This window comes from Limulus polyphemus, unplaced genomic scaffold, assembly GCF_000517525.1.
Source record: "Limulus polyphemus unplaced genomic scaffold, Limulus_polyphemus-2.1.2 Scaffold2928, whole genome shotgun sequence".
NCBI classification, from domain to species: Eukaryota; Metazoa; Arthropoda; class Merostomata; order Xiphosura; family Limulidae; genus Limulus; species Limulus polyphemus.
This window is the reverse complement of record NW_013668538.1, coordinates 6322-25778: the sequence shown is the minus strand read 5'-3', so window position 1 is coordinate 25778 and position 19457 is coordinate 6322. Positions and strand designations below refer to the sequence as shown.

General features: G+C 32.7%; 1 protein-coding gene across 2 annotated transcripts in view; it reads left to right on the top strand.

Annotated features, from left to right (window-relative positions):
• Positions 1-408: 408 nt before the first annotated feature.
• LOC106468238 (inactive hydroxysteroid dehydrogenase-like protein 1) overlaps positions 409-19457 on the top strand; it is a 24644-nt gene continuing 5595 nt past the window's right edge. Inside the window, exons 1-3 of one of the 2 annotated variants that reach the window (XR_002612596.1) lie at positions 409-631; positions 5844-7132; positions 17801-17923. Coding sequence is in view for 1 of the 2 variants with exons in the window: in XM_013928655.2 (XP_013784109.2) it covers positions 13086-13290; positions 17801-17923 (328 nt within the window). In the remaining variant the exon portion in view is untranslated. Of the gene's footprint in view, positions 632-5843; positions 7133-13064; positions 13291-17800; positions 17924-19457 lie in introns of those variants that run through there. The other variant, XM_013928655.2, reaches the window with a different exon arrangement.

Here is a 19457-nt window from a genome sequence, read left to right as displayed (position 1 = left end):
GTCGATATTTGAAATTATTGTTGTTGTTGTTGTTATTTTCACGGACTCAAAGAGCTATTTTGCGCGTAGCTGTCCCTAATTTTGAACTAATAGACTAGAAAGAAGGTGGCTGATCAATAGCACTCACTCCGAAATTCTTAAGCTACTCTTATATGACCAAATAGTGGAATATGATAATAATAGTGCAACGGGCCGCGAATCATGAACACTTGGATTCACAGAGCAGGCACGTCATCCACTAAGTTCATCTAACCCCATTTCAGTGGACGAAAACTATAGCAACATATTACCAAACCCCACCACCACACACGTGTACATAAATTTGAAGTATGTATTATTACGAGTAGTGTTCAAGGTATTTTCGGAAAAGAGAAAAAGCTTGATTTCGAACAGTAAATCATTTCACATGCTTGCTAAATTTAGCTTCTGATTTCTGATACTTTATGATCTGTTTCTAGGCCTAACAATATTTTGATTCTTCTCAGATATACAAAACACCTGATGCCTCACGACCATGTTATAACATTTTCACCACTAAGTGTCAAGGTAATGATTCCGGGGTCCTTTCTTCTAATCTCAGCCCAAGTATCATCCCCCCTCTATGGCTGGGGTCAGTACGGATATGTTCCAGGTAAGGTGGGTGTGAAGTTCGGAAATGTATACAAATTTATTCTGTTTAATTATACTTTCCCTTTCAATGAATTATCAAAATATGTTTTATTTTGGAGTTATTTAAGTAAAACTTCTAACTGTATCATTTGATTTACTAAACGTAGCATTCTATATGGGTGGTTAATTGCCGCTAAAGAGACACTGGTAAAATGATGTTATAATGTGATTTCTATTCGAGTATAAAATATTCGTAAGGTGAAATGTGTCTTACAATACATATAGCATTTGTTAGTTTTAATGAACTAACCACACAAGTTATATAAAAAAGAACACAAACGCATATACAATATAACAGAAAATAGAAACAATTTTTGTTAGAACTGATATTAAAGTCTATAATCTGCAACCAGAAAACCAACCTGTATGGAAGCCTTTGTCTCATACTAATCTAAAAACTACCCATTATTAAAAAGGAAAACATAGGGGTATATGTCTCTTCAGTTGTTCACCAAAACTCTGAAAATTTCCATAGGATGTTGCACTGTAGTGTGCAGGTTTCTTTTCCTTTTTCTAGTTTAGACAGTATAGAATGTTACACTGTAGTATGCAGGTTTATTTTCCTTTCCTTTTCTAGCTTGGGCAATATAGGATGTTGCACTTTTCCTTTTCTAGTTTAGACAGTATGAGATGTTGCACTGTAGTATGAAGGTTTCTTTTCCTTTTTCTAGTTTAGACAATATAGGCTGTTGCACAGTAGTATAGGTTTCTTTTCCTTTTCTAGTTTATACAATATGAGATGTTGCACTGTAGTATGCAGGTTTCTTTTCCTTTTTCTAGTTTAGATAATGTAGGATGTTGCACTGTAGTACGTAAGTTTCTTTTCCTTTTCCAAGTTTAGACAATATAGGATGTTGCACTGTAATATGTAAGTTTATTTTTCTTTTTCTAGTTTAAACAATATAGGATGTTGCACTGTAGTATGTAACTTTATTTTCCTTTTTCTAGTTTAGATAATGTAGGATGTTGCACTGTAGTACGTAAGTTTCTTTTCCTTTTCCAAGTTTAGACAATATAGGATGTTGCACTGTAATATGTAAGTTTATTTTCCTTTCCTTTTTTTATCTTAGACAGTATAGGATGTTGCACTTTTCTTTTCTAGTTTAGACAGTATGAGATGTTGCACTGTAGTATGCAGGTTTCTTTTCCTTTTCTAGTTTATACAATATGAGATGTTGCACTGTAGTGTGCAGGTTTCTTTTCCTTTTTCTAGTTTAGACAATGTAGGATGTTGCACTGTAGTGCGTAGGTTTCTTTTCCTTTTCTAGTTTACACAATATGTGATGTTGCACTGTAGTATGTAAGTTTATTTTCCTTTTTCTAATTTAAACAATATAGGATGTTGCACTGTAGTATGCAGGGTTTTTCCTTTTGTATCTGAGACAGCATAGAATGTAGTACTTTATCATGCAGGTTATTTTTTTCCTTTTCTAGTTTAGACAGCATAGGAAGTAGCACTGTAGTATGAAGGTCTAATTTTCTTTTTTCAGTTTAAACAACACAGGATGTAATACTATAGTATACAGGTTTATTTTCGTTTTCTAGTTTAAACAGGTAAGCATTTCCAGTTCACCAAGAATTTTCAAAATGTTTCACATATGAGCGAGTTTCAGTGTGCATATAAATTTAATAGTAGAGAGTTGGTTGTGAAAGTAGCTAAGTTGGTGTGGCTCTTGTTACACACTGTCATGGTTCATTCTTCTTTGGTGGGACGATATTCTCGTGGGAAATACCAAAGTAGTTTACCCATTTAAAATGTATAGTGTAGATGGTTCCAATGCTTTTAGCCATTGGCGAATATTGTTATGCCTCAAGGATATATCATCCTGGAAGAGATGGTACTGTTGTGTTTTGAATATAGATGTGCTTTTTCAGCCTATCACAGAACATCTTAAGAACAAGATAGAGAATTCGATACTATTGTTCTGTGACCAGAAGGTACCGTAAATCATAAAATGCATTTATCTTCTTTGCTTGCTTTGATTTTAATAAAGATTACGCGCACTTTGTATACATTGTGTATAGTCTTTTTCAATCAGCCAAATTAAGAGATTCAGATTTATTCTGTGTTACATTTTTTTTTGTCAAATATAGTTAGTCTTATCTGAACGGCAATTCAATGTAACTGAGAGTATCACAGCATATTATTACATCAAACAACATGCAACAATTTTCTCAACTTGTTGTTAGCAATGCTAATGTAAAGTTATCAATCCGCTGTTTGAATATCATTCGTGGATGTCAAAAAAATTCACATCCTGTAGAAAAATTGTGAACACAGAAAGATTTTCCCCCAAAATATCATCGATAAGACCTAGAAACAGGAATTATGCAAATTAATGAACTTTTCTGCAAGTGGATCAGTGGCAAGTTGATGGACTTACAGCGCTAAAGTTAGGGATCGAATCCCCGCGGTGGACAGAGCGTGAAGAGTCCATTGTGTAGCTGTGCTCTAAAAACGAAGAAAAACTTTGTGAGCCATAACAGAGGTGCCAGAAACAAGAATTTCAGCAACTAATACCCAGTGATATAACATGTAAAAAGAGGAGCCAGAAACAAGAACTTCAGCAACTAATACCCAGTGATATAACATGTAAAGAGAGGAGCCAGAAACAATAATTTCAGCAATTAATACCCAGTGATATAACATGTAAAGAGAGGAGCCAGGAACAAGAACTTCAGCAATTAATACCCAGTGATATAACATGTATAGAGAGGAACCAGAAACAAGAACTTCAGCAATTAATACCCAGTGATATAACATGTATAGAGAGGAGCCAGAAACAAGAACTTCAGCAATTAATACCCAGTGATATAACATGTAAAGAGAGGAGCCAGAAACAAGAACTTCAGCAATTAATATTCAGTGATATAACATGTATAGAGAGGAACCAGAAACAAGAATGTCAGCAATTAATACCCAGTGATATAACATGTAAAGAGAGGAGCCAAAAACAAGAACTTCAGCAATTAATATTCAGTGATATAACATGTAAAGAGAGGAGCCAGAAACAAGAACTTCAGCAATTAATATTCAGTGATATAACATGTATAGAGAGGAACCAGAAACAAGAATGTCAGCAATTAATACCCAGTGATATAACATGTATAGAGAGGAGCCAGAAACAAGAATTTCAGCAATTAATACCCAGTGATATAACATGTAAAGAGAGGAGCCCGAAACAAGAACTTCAGTAATTAATACCCAGTGATATAACATATAAAGAGACTAGCCAGAAACAAGAACTTCAGCAATTAATATTCAGTGATCTATCATGTAAACAGAGAAGCCAGAAACAAGAACTTCGGCAATTAATAAATGTATAAGTTTAATCATTGTATGATATCGCTCCTTTTAAGGCGATTTAAACTTATAGTCAGGTTTGTTTGTAATTAAGCACAAAGCTACACAATGGGCTATCTGTGCTCTGCCTACCACGGGTATCGAAACCCGGATTCTAGCGTTGTAAGTTCGCAAACATACCGCTGTGCCACTGGGGGGCCTATAGTCATGTATTGTGTGTCTAATTAAATGTATATAATTGTGATCATATTACGTTAAATATTGTTTTTCACATTTTATCATATCACTGAAAATCTTTAATCACTTGGTTGAGTAACATATAGTTCTTTTAGGACAGGAAATCTAATTAACTGATGAATTAGCGTTAAGCGTCCTATTTTATGATGAATTAATTATAATTTATTTAATGAATTAATGTTAAGCGTCCTTTTAAGGACGAATTAATTATAAATGAATTAGTGTTAAGCGTCCTTTCTACGACGAATTAATTAATTGTCATGCCAGCTTAGCAACGTGCCCTAGCGACTTGGAACTATTACCTCGTCATCTTTGATGACATCACACACACCTATTTACCCCATTCCCTCGCTATAGCGGCATCCTTAGGGCGCAGTAGTGAGAAACTTACTTCTTTCGTATGTTAAGCCCGAGCTTCCCGCTATATAATCTATGGCAATTAGCCTTAATAGTCACTGTCATAACTTTACTGATTTTCGATGCTCCACAGCTAACACATTGCGGCGGCCCGGTATGGCCAGGTGGTTAAGGCACTCGACTCGCAATCTGAGGGTCGCGAGTTCGAATCCCTATCACACCAAACATGCTCGCCCTTTCAGCCGTGGGGGCGTTATTAAGTAGCGGTCAATCCCACTATTCGTTGGTAAAAGAGTAGCCCAAGATTGGGGGGGGGGATGACTAGCTTCCTTCCCTCTAGTCTTACACTGCTAAATTAGGGACGGCTAGCGCAGATAGCCCTCGTGTAGCTTTGCGCGAAATTCAAAAACAAACAACAAACACATTGCGCGAAAGAAAATAATTACAGGTTTCAAATGATATATATATGCGATTTAGTCACAAAATTTAACAATTAGGCCTTATTCGTGTTAATGGACCCGACGCTTTGCTAGTACTTTAGCAGAAAGAGTAAGAAAGAGTAGATACCATTATGGAAGGAAAAGGGAAAATAATTGAAATAGTTACAAACGGAGATAGTTGAATTTTACACTCCTCGATACTGTAATTTTAAAAATTCATTTTTATAACTAATTTATAATGTTGCTTTATCAAGAAGTTGATCAAGAAAAAATCTCAAGATCTTAATCAATGTTGTGTACAGAGATATATTTCGTTTATAGTCGTTCCACGTTTTTACATTTCTTTACTTTAAATCTACATACAACAATTCCATATTCTGCTTAGCAGGTTTTGTTTCATTTATGTCCAACAACAGTATTATTTAAATGATTTAAATATTTAAAATATATACCCTTCTCATGTATATATATATAGTATTCCACGTAATAATGCTGCATATGTTATAAAATCTTTGGGCTTTGATTTATATGGCACAGTACCTGCTTCGTATGCGAGAGATCGGGGATACAATATCGTCCATATACATTTATTTAAATTTTTGTTTTCAGCCGTCATATAAGCAGATCACGAGTTTATCCTCTTGTATATAATTATTAGATAACGTCTCTCCTCTTACACTGAAGCATTTCATTCACAGCTTTGACAGTAATCGCAAAATATTTTTATGGTGTGAAGTAGCATTCTCTAGGTTCTAACCTGCTACATTAATTACATTTTAAGGCGTATTAAAACATCTACTTATGATTTGTATATAGTGATATTTTGTTTATTTCAGAGTATGGAGTTTGTGATCTCCTTCTGTCTTCGGCTCATTGCTGTTCCTACATGGCCTACACGTGGATCGTGTTGATATTTCCACCTGTCTTCGTCTTGGTATTCTGTTTAGGAAAGTTGATTCGTCGATCAAAAGCGTATTGTTTTCACGACGACGATATTTACATGCGTGGTCTACTGCGTGAAAAATCCAGGATCTTAGAAGAAGACAAAGAAATCAAAACAATAGTTCTGTCAGGCTTACTTTCTGTTATCCTCGTCCTTCCATCGTGGATACTTGCAATTCTCGAGAGTTGCGAAATCGTCAGTAAGATTTATTCCGGGCTTATACTTGCAGGCTACCTACTAGAGGTTTTAAGCGGGCTTGTTTTGCCCGTCGTTTGTGTGCTGTATCATTCAAAGGTTCGAGAAACGTTTATGCTTCTGTTGAAGAATGATAGATGTTGCCCTGCTCTAAGATCAAGCAGCAGTACAGAACAAACAGTGGCAACTATCCTGTGAGAAAAAAAGCACCTTTTACTGTTTCCAAATGTAAATACTACACAACCAAATACCATTTGTAAAATCTGTGTACATTAAGGGATACTAAATGCATATAATATTTCGTGTTTATATATCTCGGTGGTTTATGAAAATACTTGTTGTTTTAATTTTGTTCAGAAAATCCAAAAGAATTAGCTTGCCTAACGTTTTTTATCGTTAAACCTCACAATTAGCCCTAAATTGGCTATTTCTTTTCTGTATCTATAAAAACTACAAAAAATAACGACACACGTGTATAAATATATGAAATATATATTCAAATGATTTGGATTATTTCTTAAAAGTTGAATGACGAAAATAATATTTTAACTCTGGTGATATGCCACATAATTCTGCGTTGTGTATCTTACATATTTTAGGTATTAGTTTCAAAATGTGCAATGCATAACTGTTATTCAAGCTGTTAAAGGTGCAATCCCAGTACTGTGACGTCAGTAACTCTGTTAGATAGCCACAAAGATGTTTTTTGTGACGGAATTCTTGGAATAGATGAAGATATTTCAAATAAATATACATTTCAATTATATGTATCTTTTGGTGAAAAGAAAAACTGTAAATTATTAAATATTAGTGAAAGATAGACGAACTTAAGAATCATCAAGCTTTATTCTCATTATGAATTGAGAATTATGGAGAGCTACCGAACATCTGAACAAACAAATATTAAGGAAACTCTGAGGTGCCACTTTTATTAGTCAACTGATGAAAAATACATCCACCAAGGAGTCTCGCCCCCTCTTTACCCAAGTAAGAAATCGAACCAGACCAAGTGTTGTAAAATATCAAATAATTTATGTTCATTGGGTGTTTACTTTCACTGGATTTTGATATTTGTTTTTGAAGGAACCACTTCATGGTAAAAAAAAAAATCAAAACATTTCTTCAATTATCCTATAAATCCATATTTATTTATCTATACAGGATCACCATTCATATCGACTATGGCCTGCATCCTGGAAATTACGTGAATGAAGATATGGATATTCATCATGACTAGATGCTGTCGAAAGGTTTACTTTAATATCTAAAGTATATCTTGGAACGCCTATGGCAAGTCATCTGGGCCATCAGATATTGGTTCAACGCGTTGCCGAACACCCGACTACGGTTTTGATCAACGCGTTATGGCCATGTAGATGGTAGACAACAGGGTCATATCGTATTGACGTGAAACGTCAAATATATTTAAAAATCAGAAGAACAGCAAGAATTAAAACAGTCTTGTTGGCTATTCCGATAACGCGTTGAGTCAATACATTATAGATCTGTTGGACACCTATCTACAGTGCCCTAACGCGTTGATCCAACTATGTTATCTCTGTCTTGTTCGGCAACATGTTCAATCAATACGTTATGGTCCTAATGCTTGCGTGCAATGTTGAGGAATTTAAGAGATTATTTCCGACAGCATGTAGCCATGTTGATAAGGTAGCTTCGTTCAACTGTTTACACACCATTCCAAGAATGCAATCCATTACTTAGTTGTTTTTTTTTGTTTGTTTTTTTTGTCGGCTGTACATAGTGAATGTTTTGGTTATTTTGTTCATAACCTTTCACCAGGTTTATCTAGCATCATTAAGTGAGATACAAGGACTGAGACTAACGGAAATTAATTAAAAAATAACAACCAGGTGAAACTTTATGAACAAAATAAATAAAAGTTTTACTGTGTACAACCAATAAAAAACTTTTGTGAATTTAAAATATATATATATATAGAATTTCTAATATTTAATCGATATAAGCCATCGTTGACATGAATGATGGACATATTGTACAGATGGCGCCATTTAGTTACGATTTCTGTTTGGTATTTTCACCAAAATTTATTAACCTATAACCAATAATGTCCACTTTATTGATGATACGATTTGTATGTCAAGTTGATGTTGGCATTCGCATGTTTGTAACTATTTGAGAAACCATATAAATAGTAAGAATTAAAATAATGTGCAAAATTATAAATTATTTGTTACTTTCCAAAAACATTCTGGTTACCAAGACTACTTTTTCTTTTTTTAATCAATATATCTTCATCTCTGTTAAACTTGGCATGGCCTGGTTTTTAGGGCACTCCGCTCGTAATCTGTGGCCCGCAGGTTCGAATCCCACCAACTAATATGCCCCTCCTTTGACCCATGAAGACGTTATAATGTGACGGTGAATCCAACTATTCGATTAGAGCAGCCCAAAAGCTGGCTATGGATGGTGTTGTCTAGCTGCCGTCTCCCTAGTCTATATCAGGAAAGACTAGAGCAGATAGCCCTCGTGTAGCTTTGTGTGAAATCTAACAAACAAACAAATTATCATTGCAATGGTTAACGCGTTTGGTTGGAACAGAAACCAGTTTGGAAATCTTATGAAAAACAGCTAACTTAAAGCATTTTTAAAATAACGGTATATACCCAATTTTACATAATAGAAATATTCTGTCGGTATCTAGAGTAGAAAACATATTTAATATGTTTCACTGTATTGCTCCTTGTTTTTTAATATAAACGGCAAGTTTATAGCAGCGCATTTCAATTTTATTTTTAATATCTTTTAAGTGAATTACAGTTTTTTTAACTTTAAAAGTATAAAATAAACAGTTGAACACATTAGGTCCGATTTTTATGGGAAGTCTTTAGTTTCTTTATTTGTTTTTATCGAATGAACTTTGTAAGATTTTTGTTATGAGTTATATTCTAAGAGTATCGATCCAAATCGATTTTATGATCACAAACTATTTATTTAGTATCATCTGGGACTATAAAACCTCCTTTTTTACAAGGGTGTTTGTTTTTTAGAGCAAAGCCACAATGGGCTATCTCTTTTGTCCACCTCGGAAAATCAAACCCCGGATTTTAGCGTTGTTAGGCCGTAGACTTACCGTTGTCCCATCAGCTGACACTTTGAAAGTGTGCAGTTTTTACTTTTGTATAGCGGATCCGCTACACTATGAAAAGATTTATAGCCAAATAAGAGATTGCCACATCATATTTATTAGTCAACACTTTAATTCTTTTAGTATAGGTGTCATTCTTTGATTCATAGCTAGAAGAAGCTGTTCAGTGGTTCAAGGCTCTCTTTTCGAGTTTCAATTTTAATCAGAAACATGTTCATTACCAAGATATATCTTCAGTGTAAAGTGTTTCTAATATTTTTGGTGAAATTTATATTCGCGACACAAGTAATTACGAAGTTTTCTTTCAGTTTATTTTACATTAGTGGTACTACGTTGTATTGTTGCACACCAACGATGATATATGAGCTTTCTGTGACGTCAATGGACTTGCTTCACTATTCCTCAGTTAAGAAAAAGAAGATTAAAATGACTATCAGCCTTTAGATACTCGGCTGAAATTAGCAATTTTTAGATGTGATATCAATATGTGTACATAACCTTACACACACGCACATATACACCGAAAAAGTTCAGATAAACTTAAGTTTTCTGTATTATCGGATTTTTTAATATTTATTATGCGGGCAATTACATCTGGAATACAGTTATAACACGGAATTGTGCGAGATTCATTAATCTACTAAACAAGACAAATTATTTCTTGGATACACTTATAATACGAAGTTTTGTTTGGGAAATTCGTATATCTAATAAACTAAATAAATTATCTCTTGGATACATTTATAACAGAGGTTTGTGGGAGATTCATATATACACTAAACAACACAAATTACCCCTTGGATACAGTTATAACACGGGGTTTTGGAAGATTCATATATCTACTAAACAACATAAATTACGTTTTTCTACAGGCAAGGCCTGGTGGTTAGGGCACTCGACTTACAATCTGCTGATGGTGTAGTCGAAACCAATTCGATGTGTGGGTGTTATATTGTGTGGATCAATATCACTATTCGTTGGAAGAAGAAGAGTTGCCTGAAAGTTGGTGGCTACTTTCACTTTAGTCTATCACTCAAAATTTAGAAACGGCTAACGTAAATATCCCTCGAGTGGCTCTGGAGGAAATTCAACAAACAAGCAAACAAATTTTTCTACAATATAACACCCATTTGGATTCTATTTCCCTTTTAGCACTTACTCTATTGACGAAACTTATCTTGATGAACATAAACAGAGATCATTTTTAAATGATATAATGTTCAATTGTTTTACTTCCAAATTCTTTAAAAAAGCATGTTACTGCTGTTTATGATTAATAATCTAGTTATTTTCAAATCATACTTGTTAAAGATCTCATCATTTACCTAATTTATGCGCAACACTTCGAATGGTTATTTGTTCACAAATGCATTAAAAACTGAATGCTGCTTTAAAACATAGAGACAAGGAAGAACTTATGAATATTTTCCTCAGCATAACATTAATCAAAATACCTTTAAGGCTTTCTTGAAAGTTTCCAAATATATTTTAGATAAATTTTGAATTCAATTCAACATAAAATTTCTTTTAAAATTTTTATAACATACATATAGTTAAATATTGCATTTTAATTTCTGTTAAAATACTAAGAATTTTGTGTTTGTATATTTTGAATTTTTGCTAATATATCATTGTGTGTATGGGTTTCATTTGGCTTAAGAAAAAAGCAATTTTCAATTACTTCATTGAATACTTAAAAAACGATTTTCTTTTAACAACAAAGCATTATGTAAACTGACACAAAATGAATTGTAGGAAATAGTTTTGTAAAAAAAAACATGTAAAGTTTCAAAAACAGAATATTTGTTGCTCATCTTACGTTAGTCTGACGTAGTCGAAATTAGTGGAGTGTCAAACAATGTGTCCTTTCCTTTGGTCTCATTAATACAATTCAATATCCCTATTCGAGCCCGGCATGGACAGGTGAATAAGGCGCTCGACTCGCAATCTGAGGGTCGCGGGTTCGAAACCCTGTCTCACCAAACATGCTCGCCCTTTCAGCCGTGGGGCCGTTATAATGTGTGGGTCAATCCCACTATTCGTTGGTAAAAGAGTAGCCCAAGAGTTAACGGTGGGTGGTGATAGCCCTCGTGTAGCTTTGCGCGAAATTCAAAAACAAACAAACAATATTCCTGTTCAGTGCATTTGGATATTCTGAACCAAAATACTTTACTATTTTCGTCATAATGATAATACAATGACTATAGCACATTATTCTTGAAATTAAAACTGTTAGGTATTTTATTCTGTTAATCAGTTACACTTGTTTCTTATGCTCCTTCCTAAACTTACTTGAGAATGACAAATGAAATGAAACAGTGAGATGTTTTTTTTAAATATTTAAATTAATCTATCTTAAAGATATCGGTGATGAAAGAAATACTCGGATATCAGATTGTTTAGCGCAAAACTTTAAAATTGTATGAATTGTTTCTATTTACTTAACTATCAATAGAGGGCACTAGCGACATAAATAACCAACTTGAAAAGTTCATAAACATTCTGAAATTTACTTTTGGGGATAAAATGTTATTAATCTTGTTTGTTGAATTTCACGAAAAGCTAATTGAAGGTTATCTGCGCTAGCCAATCCAAATTTTAAAGCGTAAGACTAGAGGAAAGGCAGCTAGCAAATATTACCCACCGCCAATTCTTGGGCTCCTCTTTACTGACGAATAATGAAATTGATCATCACGCCCCCGCGGCTTCAAGAACCAGCATGTTCGGGCGAATAAAAACAGTATATAAATTGTTAATATCTTCGAGAAAAATCAGAATAGGCAAAAATATAGTCTTGAATTGGAGAAACTAGTAAACTCTTTATCTCTTTGTTCATCTAAACTTTTACCTTTGTCATATTTACGTTGAAGTTCAAGTCGCCATAAGGAAAGGCAATAACTTTGTAGTTTGCTTTGTTGACTGAATTTCGCGCATAGTTACAGACTGTAATTTTATTGCCAGATTTCTAAAGATAAATATTATCTCAGAAAAGTTCTAAATTCGCTTTTGTTTTGTTGATTGTTTTCGTGGTCATCAGTTCAAAATCAGGGACAGCAAGAGAAAACGTTAATAGCGTTGCTATAACCCCCTCTGTGGCTCAGCCGTACGTCTGAAGGTTTATAACGCGAACTATAGGGTTTCAATACCTGAGATAAACAGAGGTCAGATAGCCCATTGTACAGACGTGCACTTAACAAGAAATAAACAATCGTGCTTTACCGCCCCCAGTGGCACAGCGGTATGTCTGTGGACTTACAACGCTAGAAATCGGGTTTCGATACACGTGGTGGGCAGAGCACAGATAGTCCATTGTGTAGCTTTGTGCTTTATTACAAACAAACAATTGAATAAACTAAATCTTAAGACAGCAAATTGAGGCAAAAAATGTTATTTCGATAAATAGTAACAGTCTTAATACCATTTTTAAAGACAGAATGAATGTGACATTTTTTTTATTAAAATGTTTTAAAGTTATTCTCAAAACAGAATGTTTGAACGCGAAAGAACAACTTTTTAAACTATGACCATAAAAGTTTGACTCAAAACCGTTGAAAGATGCAAAACAAAGACAATACTTTTAATCTAGTTATACATTATGTAAAAAAGCAGGGGATTTGAGTATATATAAATTATTTAAGAAGTACCAGTTTTGTTTTGCATATAGTTATTCCTTTTACTTATATATATATATATATATTAATATTTCGTCGGTGACTTTTCAAAATGTAACAATAACTGTATTTAGTGAGTGTTCTATATAATAAACCTGGTGGGCCAAATTCTAATGTTTTGAATAGTTACCAACTTAGCATTATGGCTGCAGTTGATCAGGCCATATATTTAATTCGAGAAGTAGGAAGACAGCTAAAACGATGTCAAGAACTTTTAGCAGTCATTGGTTTACTCTATGCTAGTAAAACTACCTTAATTTTTGCTTGGAAAGTATTTCAAGGTTTTCGTGTTTATTTCATTGCGCGTTTAAGCCAGCAAGATTTCAAGCGATATGGAAGTTGGGCAGGTAAATTTTTACCTAAATCATTAAATACTTAAGCTAAAGGAAGAACTTATGACATATAACATTAATCATTATGTTACCTGATATTTCTTGTAACTCTTAAATAAAATACCTTTAACTATACCAAATTACAATAGCTATATTATAAAATAAAGTTAAATGTTACTGTCAGTGTTAATAATTAATATTAATAGTGTTACTACCATTATGGTGGATTTAGTCCCGGTACACAAACGTACAGACTATGAATTATAATTATTAACTACAGTAAGTTAACTGAGAAAGAAAACTATATAAAGGCAGACCCAGAACATAAATTTCAGGTTAAAACTCAATAAGCAATATCATGATTACTTTTAGTGTCTTTCACATTTCTGAACTTGTTTGTTTTGGACTTTTGGAAAGTGTACTTGAAGTTTTGAATTAAGTTATTTATGCTTTTTATTTTTAACTAAGAGTTTTGACTTTGTTTTTTTGACTAGTTTTACAACATAAAATAAGTAGAAAGTACTTGTTTCAAATGATAAAATTGCCAAGGGCTTTGGCAGTTTAAGTGAAGGAATGAAAAGGTTTCACCTTCAAACTCAAATATCATATTTTAAATTTTTAAAGGGTTGAGAGCCCAGCTATACATTTGTTTTTTATCAGTTTATAAATTTGGGAAGTAGTTTGCTTGATTATGTTGTGCCATTAGTTTCAGTTCTGTTGGATTTTTGTGGATATTCATATTAGAGTAAAGAGGTTCATTTAACTGAAACTTTTTTTCTTTTGTGAGGAGTGACCCTGCTGGGCTAAATGACGTTCTGTCAACAGTTATTCTTTTGTATTTTGTTTCTTTTAGGTCAGATTAATTTTCCTTTAAAAATTTAAGTTTGAAGAATAACATGCCTAATAATATGGCATGTGCTGTTACTTGTAATTTAAACTTCATTTAAATTTCATAAGTGTATGTGTAGAGCTATGTTTGGTTTTAATTTCCTGTTTAGTTGTTTTAGTAAGTAGGTGTAGGGGAGATACCATTTGATGAAATGACCTATGTCACTTAATAGAAAGTGGAAATGTCCCATCCTTAATGCTTAGTTTTTAAGTTTGATTACTACATCTTCAGCTGTGCAACTGACATGAAACTTCCATGTATTGTGGATGTTCCATTAGTATTTAATTAAGTTGATAAAAAAAAATGCAACAGCTTTCTTAATCCCCCTTAGTATGGGTACTACACCTAATAGATAAGGACACCAAGACTGTCCTGCTGGCTCCAGATAGAGCTGGGCAGTTTAATTGATATAACTGATTACTCATGAGCAACAATTACATTGATTATTGTCATGTAAACTAATTGATTAAGTGAAACTATTATTAAATTAATTAATGAAAATTAGTGTTTCTGATTATTACTGTTTTCATTTATTCCCACAATTGATTTACCTCAATTCCATTTTTAGTGATTGTCATGAAAAGAATCAACTAATTGAAATAAAGTTTTCTGGTTATTACTAATCTTGATTGTTTCAACTACCCATGAAATTAAAATATTGCAATCAAACTTACTTGCCCTGTTTTTATTATGGAAAAAGCTATTACAGTTATCTGCCATTGTCACCAGTTTTGATCTACTGACTAGAACTAGAAGGAATGTGATTGTCTGGCAGTACCCACTGCCAACCTATTTATTTTTTTGCCTATAGGTACCATGGTTTGAGGAATATTACCAGTGAATTAATCATATATAATCAATTTATGGGGCTGTCACTTAATCAAGTAGCAAATACCACTAATTACTCAGCTTTAGCTCCAGAACTGTATAAGGAGTTAGCTGGATACTCACACATACATAAGTGCAAAGTAGAAGCCGAATTAATATAGAACAGTGAAGGAAATCTGTAGTTAAAATAACTTCTAGGTTATATTTCCTTAACAAGAATGGTACAGACTATATAATTTCAGATGACTAATCATGAGATTTATTAATTTATTTTATCTTAATAAATATTCCTTTTTTTTGTATGTACAAATTCTGAACATTTAGGAAAGCAATATAAAGTAAAATATTTCCCCTTGCAATAGATGGATATAGTGGAAAAATACAAAGTGAAAGTATAGTTTTGTGATGTCATGTTTTACTTCAGAACCTTTATATGTTCATTAAGCCTGTCAAATGGCAACCAATTTGATTATTTAATTTTACTGTATGTAGTCATAGGTTTAATTAGAGATTTCAGTTTTTAGTGTAACTATGTTTTTATACAACACTTAAATATGAGTCAAATTATTACTGTTGTTATAAAATATACAAACAGTAGTTTCAAAAAGATGAACATAAGATGTAATCTGGATATATGAAATTAAAACTCAACATTCATGTATTCAGTGAGGTACAGAATTAAAAATCAGTTTGTGACAGGATTCATTATACATGTATGTGTTTTGTTTTGTTTGTTTACATTACTGTATTATCATTGAAATATCTTATTCCAATAGAAAGTTAGACCTTTTCTTTTTTCCCTTCTAGAATCCATAATTATGATTAATTCTTGTTATTGTCAATCATAGTTTTGTTTTTGATTTTCAGTGTTCATTATATATAAGCTAGCATAATTTCAATTCAAATTAATACATATATATTCTAAAACAAAATCTTAATAGAACTTAACTGTTGTAATTTGTGACCTGTTAATTACACTGTCCAATAACCAGTTCTGTAGGTTTAATTATGCATTATAAAGAATAAATGGGAACCTTTGCATTATTTGTTCAATGTTTTGTTTATAGACTTTCGTTAACTGTCACTGCTGCAGTTAACATAAACTATGGACATCAAGGTACCATTTGGTCTTTCAAGGCTGTCCTTGCACACTCATCCTTAAGAAAAGTAAATTTAAATCCACCTTTACTTTTCAGGAGATCACAGATTTCTCTCTAAAATACCTGTAAAATGTTGGCCCTCACTAGTGCTGATAGCAAGTTAGTCATTACCTTTAGAAGAATCAAATTGTTTAAACTCGAACCTAATCTCTCCCTTTTTTTTTTCAAATCTTAAACTTTTGTTTTCTGGGCCTACTTTCTTCAGAATATAGCACAAAGAAATTAGAGGTCTTAATCCTTTCAATCCCCTGGATAATCTTGTAACCATTGATAAAATTACCATATTACTATGCTTTCCTGAAGAAAAATTAAATTTAGAGATTGAAACCTATTCCTGTAAGAAATCCTTTAATTTCTGGATCATCCTAGAAGTCCTCCTATGAACCCTTTCCAAATCATAAAATTATCAGCTAGCTGTTTCTCATAGTTTAAGTACATGCTTTTTCGCTTGTGCAAATAACATATCTTCCTTAAAAAATAGTAACTTGTCAGACTATAGAATTTTTCCCACTACAGAGGTTAAACTATAATATTCAGGACAACTCTTATCACATTAAAAAGTTTAGTAGCATAAGCAACTGGCATAAGCAACTCAAGCACCAGCCCGCACTTCATTGACCTGTTAAAAATTAGAAACTAGCATATCTGGTTTTTGACCTCCTTTAAAACTGAGGAAAACCTTTTTGATTTATATCAATAACATAGATGAAGGAATGGTTAGTAAATTACTTACATTTATTGATGATAGTAAGATCTTGGGTGTTGCTCACTATGGGGAGGAGAATGCTATTTGAAAAAGGGACTTTGGGGTGTTGGTCGAATAAATATGGTGGTTGCCCTTTAGATGGGGTTGCTTTCAGATGTAGTAGAAGCATAAATTCAAAGGAGTTTAAAGGAAGTCTTGATAAATATTGGAATGATAAGGACTGGATTTTTTAAAATATAGTTCAGTTTAATGAATGGGACAGTAGATGGATGAACTTTTTTGTTGTCTTTCAATTTTATGCTACATAATCAGTTGTATATAAGTATAGGTAGTATTATGTAAAATAGCTAAATAATCAAAATTATGACCAAATTAATGTCACAGAATTAAGCTAACTGAAATTAGCATTTTTAATTGTTTCAACCATTTAAGTCTGATGTAAGAATAATTGATTAGTTAAACATAATCAATTAATGAGCCTGATGATTAATAGATTAACAAAGTCCACCAACATTATGTGTGGATGTTAGAGCATAATAGCCACAAAAAGGTTTCACAGGTAGTTCTTGAAAGTTGCTTGTCATTTAAGAAAACTATTTCTTCCTTAGTTGTCCTTAACATCAGTAATATGACTGAACTGTATCACAGTTCTCCACGATAACATAATAGCATTAAAATGATCTAATTTCAAATGTATCATCTTGAAAGTTAAAAACTGATAAAGTTTTTATTTTGTACATTTACCTATAATGTATACCATTTGCATTGTATTTTAATTGTAAATTATGGGGTTATCCATCCTGTTTCCATACACTATATTGCCAGCCGAACGAACATCAACATGCATATTCCTTTAAGTATGACACTCGTGTTCCACTAGCATTATGTTTGAATCCACGTAACTATGTAAGGGTAATAAATAATTTTTTTGTCACTATTTAGTTGTTACCGGTGGCACCGATGGCATTGGAAAGGCTTATTGCAGAGAATTTGCCAAACGTGGACTTAATATTATCATCATCAGTCGCAGCCTAGATAAGTTAAAAACTACTGCAGAGGAACTTGGTATGTTATATGGGCCATGGAAACAAGCCATGTACTGTTTATATATGATAACATTAAATGTCTCCAGATTTTTACATTTTGTTTGTATAAAAAAAAGTAGTTGTAGACAATCATTTGAGCATAATTAAGAACATAAATATACATGTGAATGTATACATTTGTTTTATGTTGACCACTACCTTATCACTATAATTCATTATTTTACCATGCATCACAATGTTCACTTGGTTCTCATAAGTTTTCTATTGAGCAAATTTTCATGTACTTTTTAGTTTTGGATTACAGTTGTGAGTTTTCTGGTTTAAAATGTAAAATAAAAGCATCCTTCTAACTAATGTTTGCATATAATTTATAGTTGGGGCAGTTAACAAATTAATAAGCAGATCTAGTTGTGCATGCTGTTCTCCTGTGTTCTGTGTTGGAAATTGTGCTCTCCGAGATACATCATTATTATGTCCACTGATGTTAATAGCTTTTATATACCGTGTTTTGTCCAAAATATCAATAGAAAAGTGCTTAGCTTTATAGTTCAAGTAACAGAATATTGACCGAATCATAAAATGCCTACTGGAAAGCCTGATTTTAATGAACAATGGCTATGTAAAACTGATTAAATATGGCCCAAATGGACAGAACACAAATAAGAAGCCTATTGCAGAGTTTGTGAGAAAGTATTTGAACTTTCTTACATTCGTGAATCGGCACTAATTTCCCACATGAAAAGAAAAACAAAAAAACACACCAAGATGTGGATGTGCTGCAAAATGTGAGTGTGAAGGATTTTTCACAGATAAAGGTAACAAAGGTCATGGAGCTACAGCTGTAACCTTGAAAATTGGTTCATAAAAGCCTTCCAATTATGATTGATCTTCCAACTGCTTCATATGTTCTACCAACACTCATCAACTCACTTTCATGTGCACCTTTTGTGAGTGGAATGAACATTTTGAAAGCTGAAGTTCTCGGGACACTTAAGGTTATAAAGTCTCACTAGTCTTATGATTTATATACTTAGATATTGGAATATGTTTTGAAATATATTTTCAGACAGTACTATAGCACAGTTTTTAAGCAGTGACCAAAAAAATGTTATCTCTATGTGTTTGAAATCTCCCCACATTTCAGAGAACTGTTAATTGACCATATTCATCTTCTAGATTTACATACTGTTATTTGATGAAAGTCTTAGCCACAAAACAAAGAATGAGTGATTAGATATCCATCTTTGAATGTGGAAAGATTGAAAAGTATTATAAATATACTTAATGTGTGATTTATATGAAAATTAAAAAAAGCCTTCTTATCTTATTAATTACACGAATATTTAAAAGATAGCATTCACTAAAATAACTTACTTAATACATTGTAATTGGAAAAAAGTAACTCAAGGGTCATTGTAAGTAATTAATATAAGTTTATTTCCATTAGTTTTGTTTACATTGTTTTCTCCTAGTTTTTATTTAGTTCTGAAAAACTTCTAAGAGCTTCTTGAAAAAAAAATAGTCATATATATATATATATATATATATTCTTC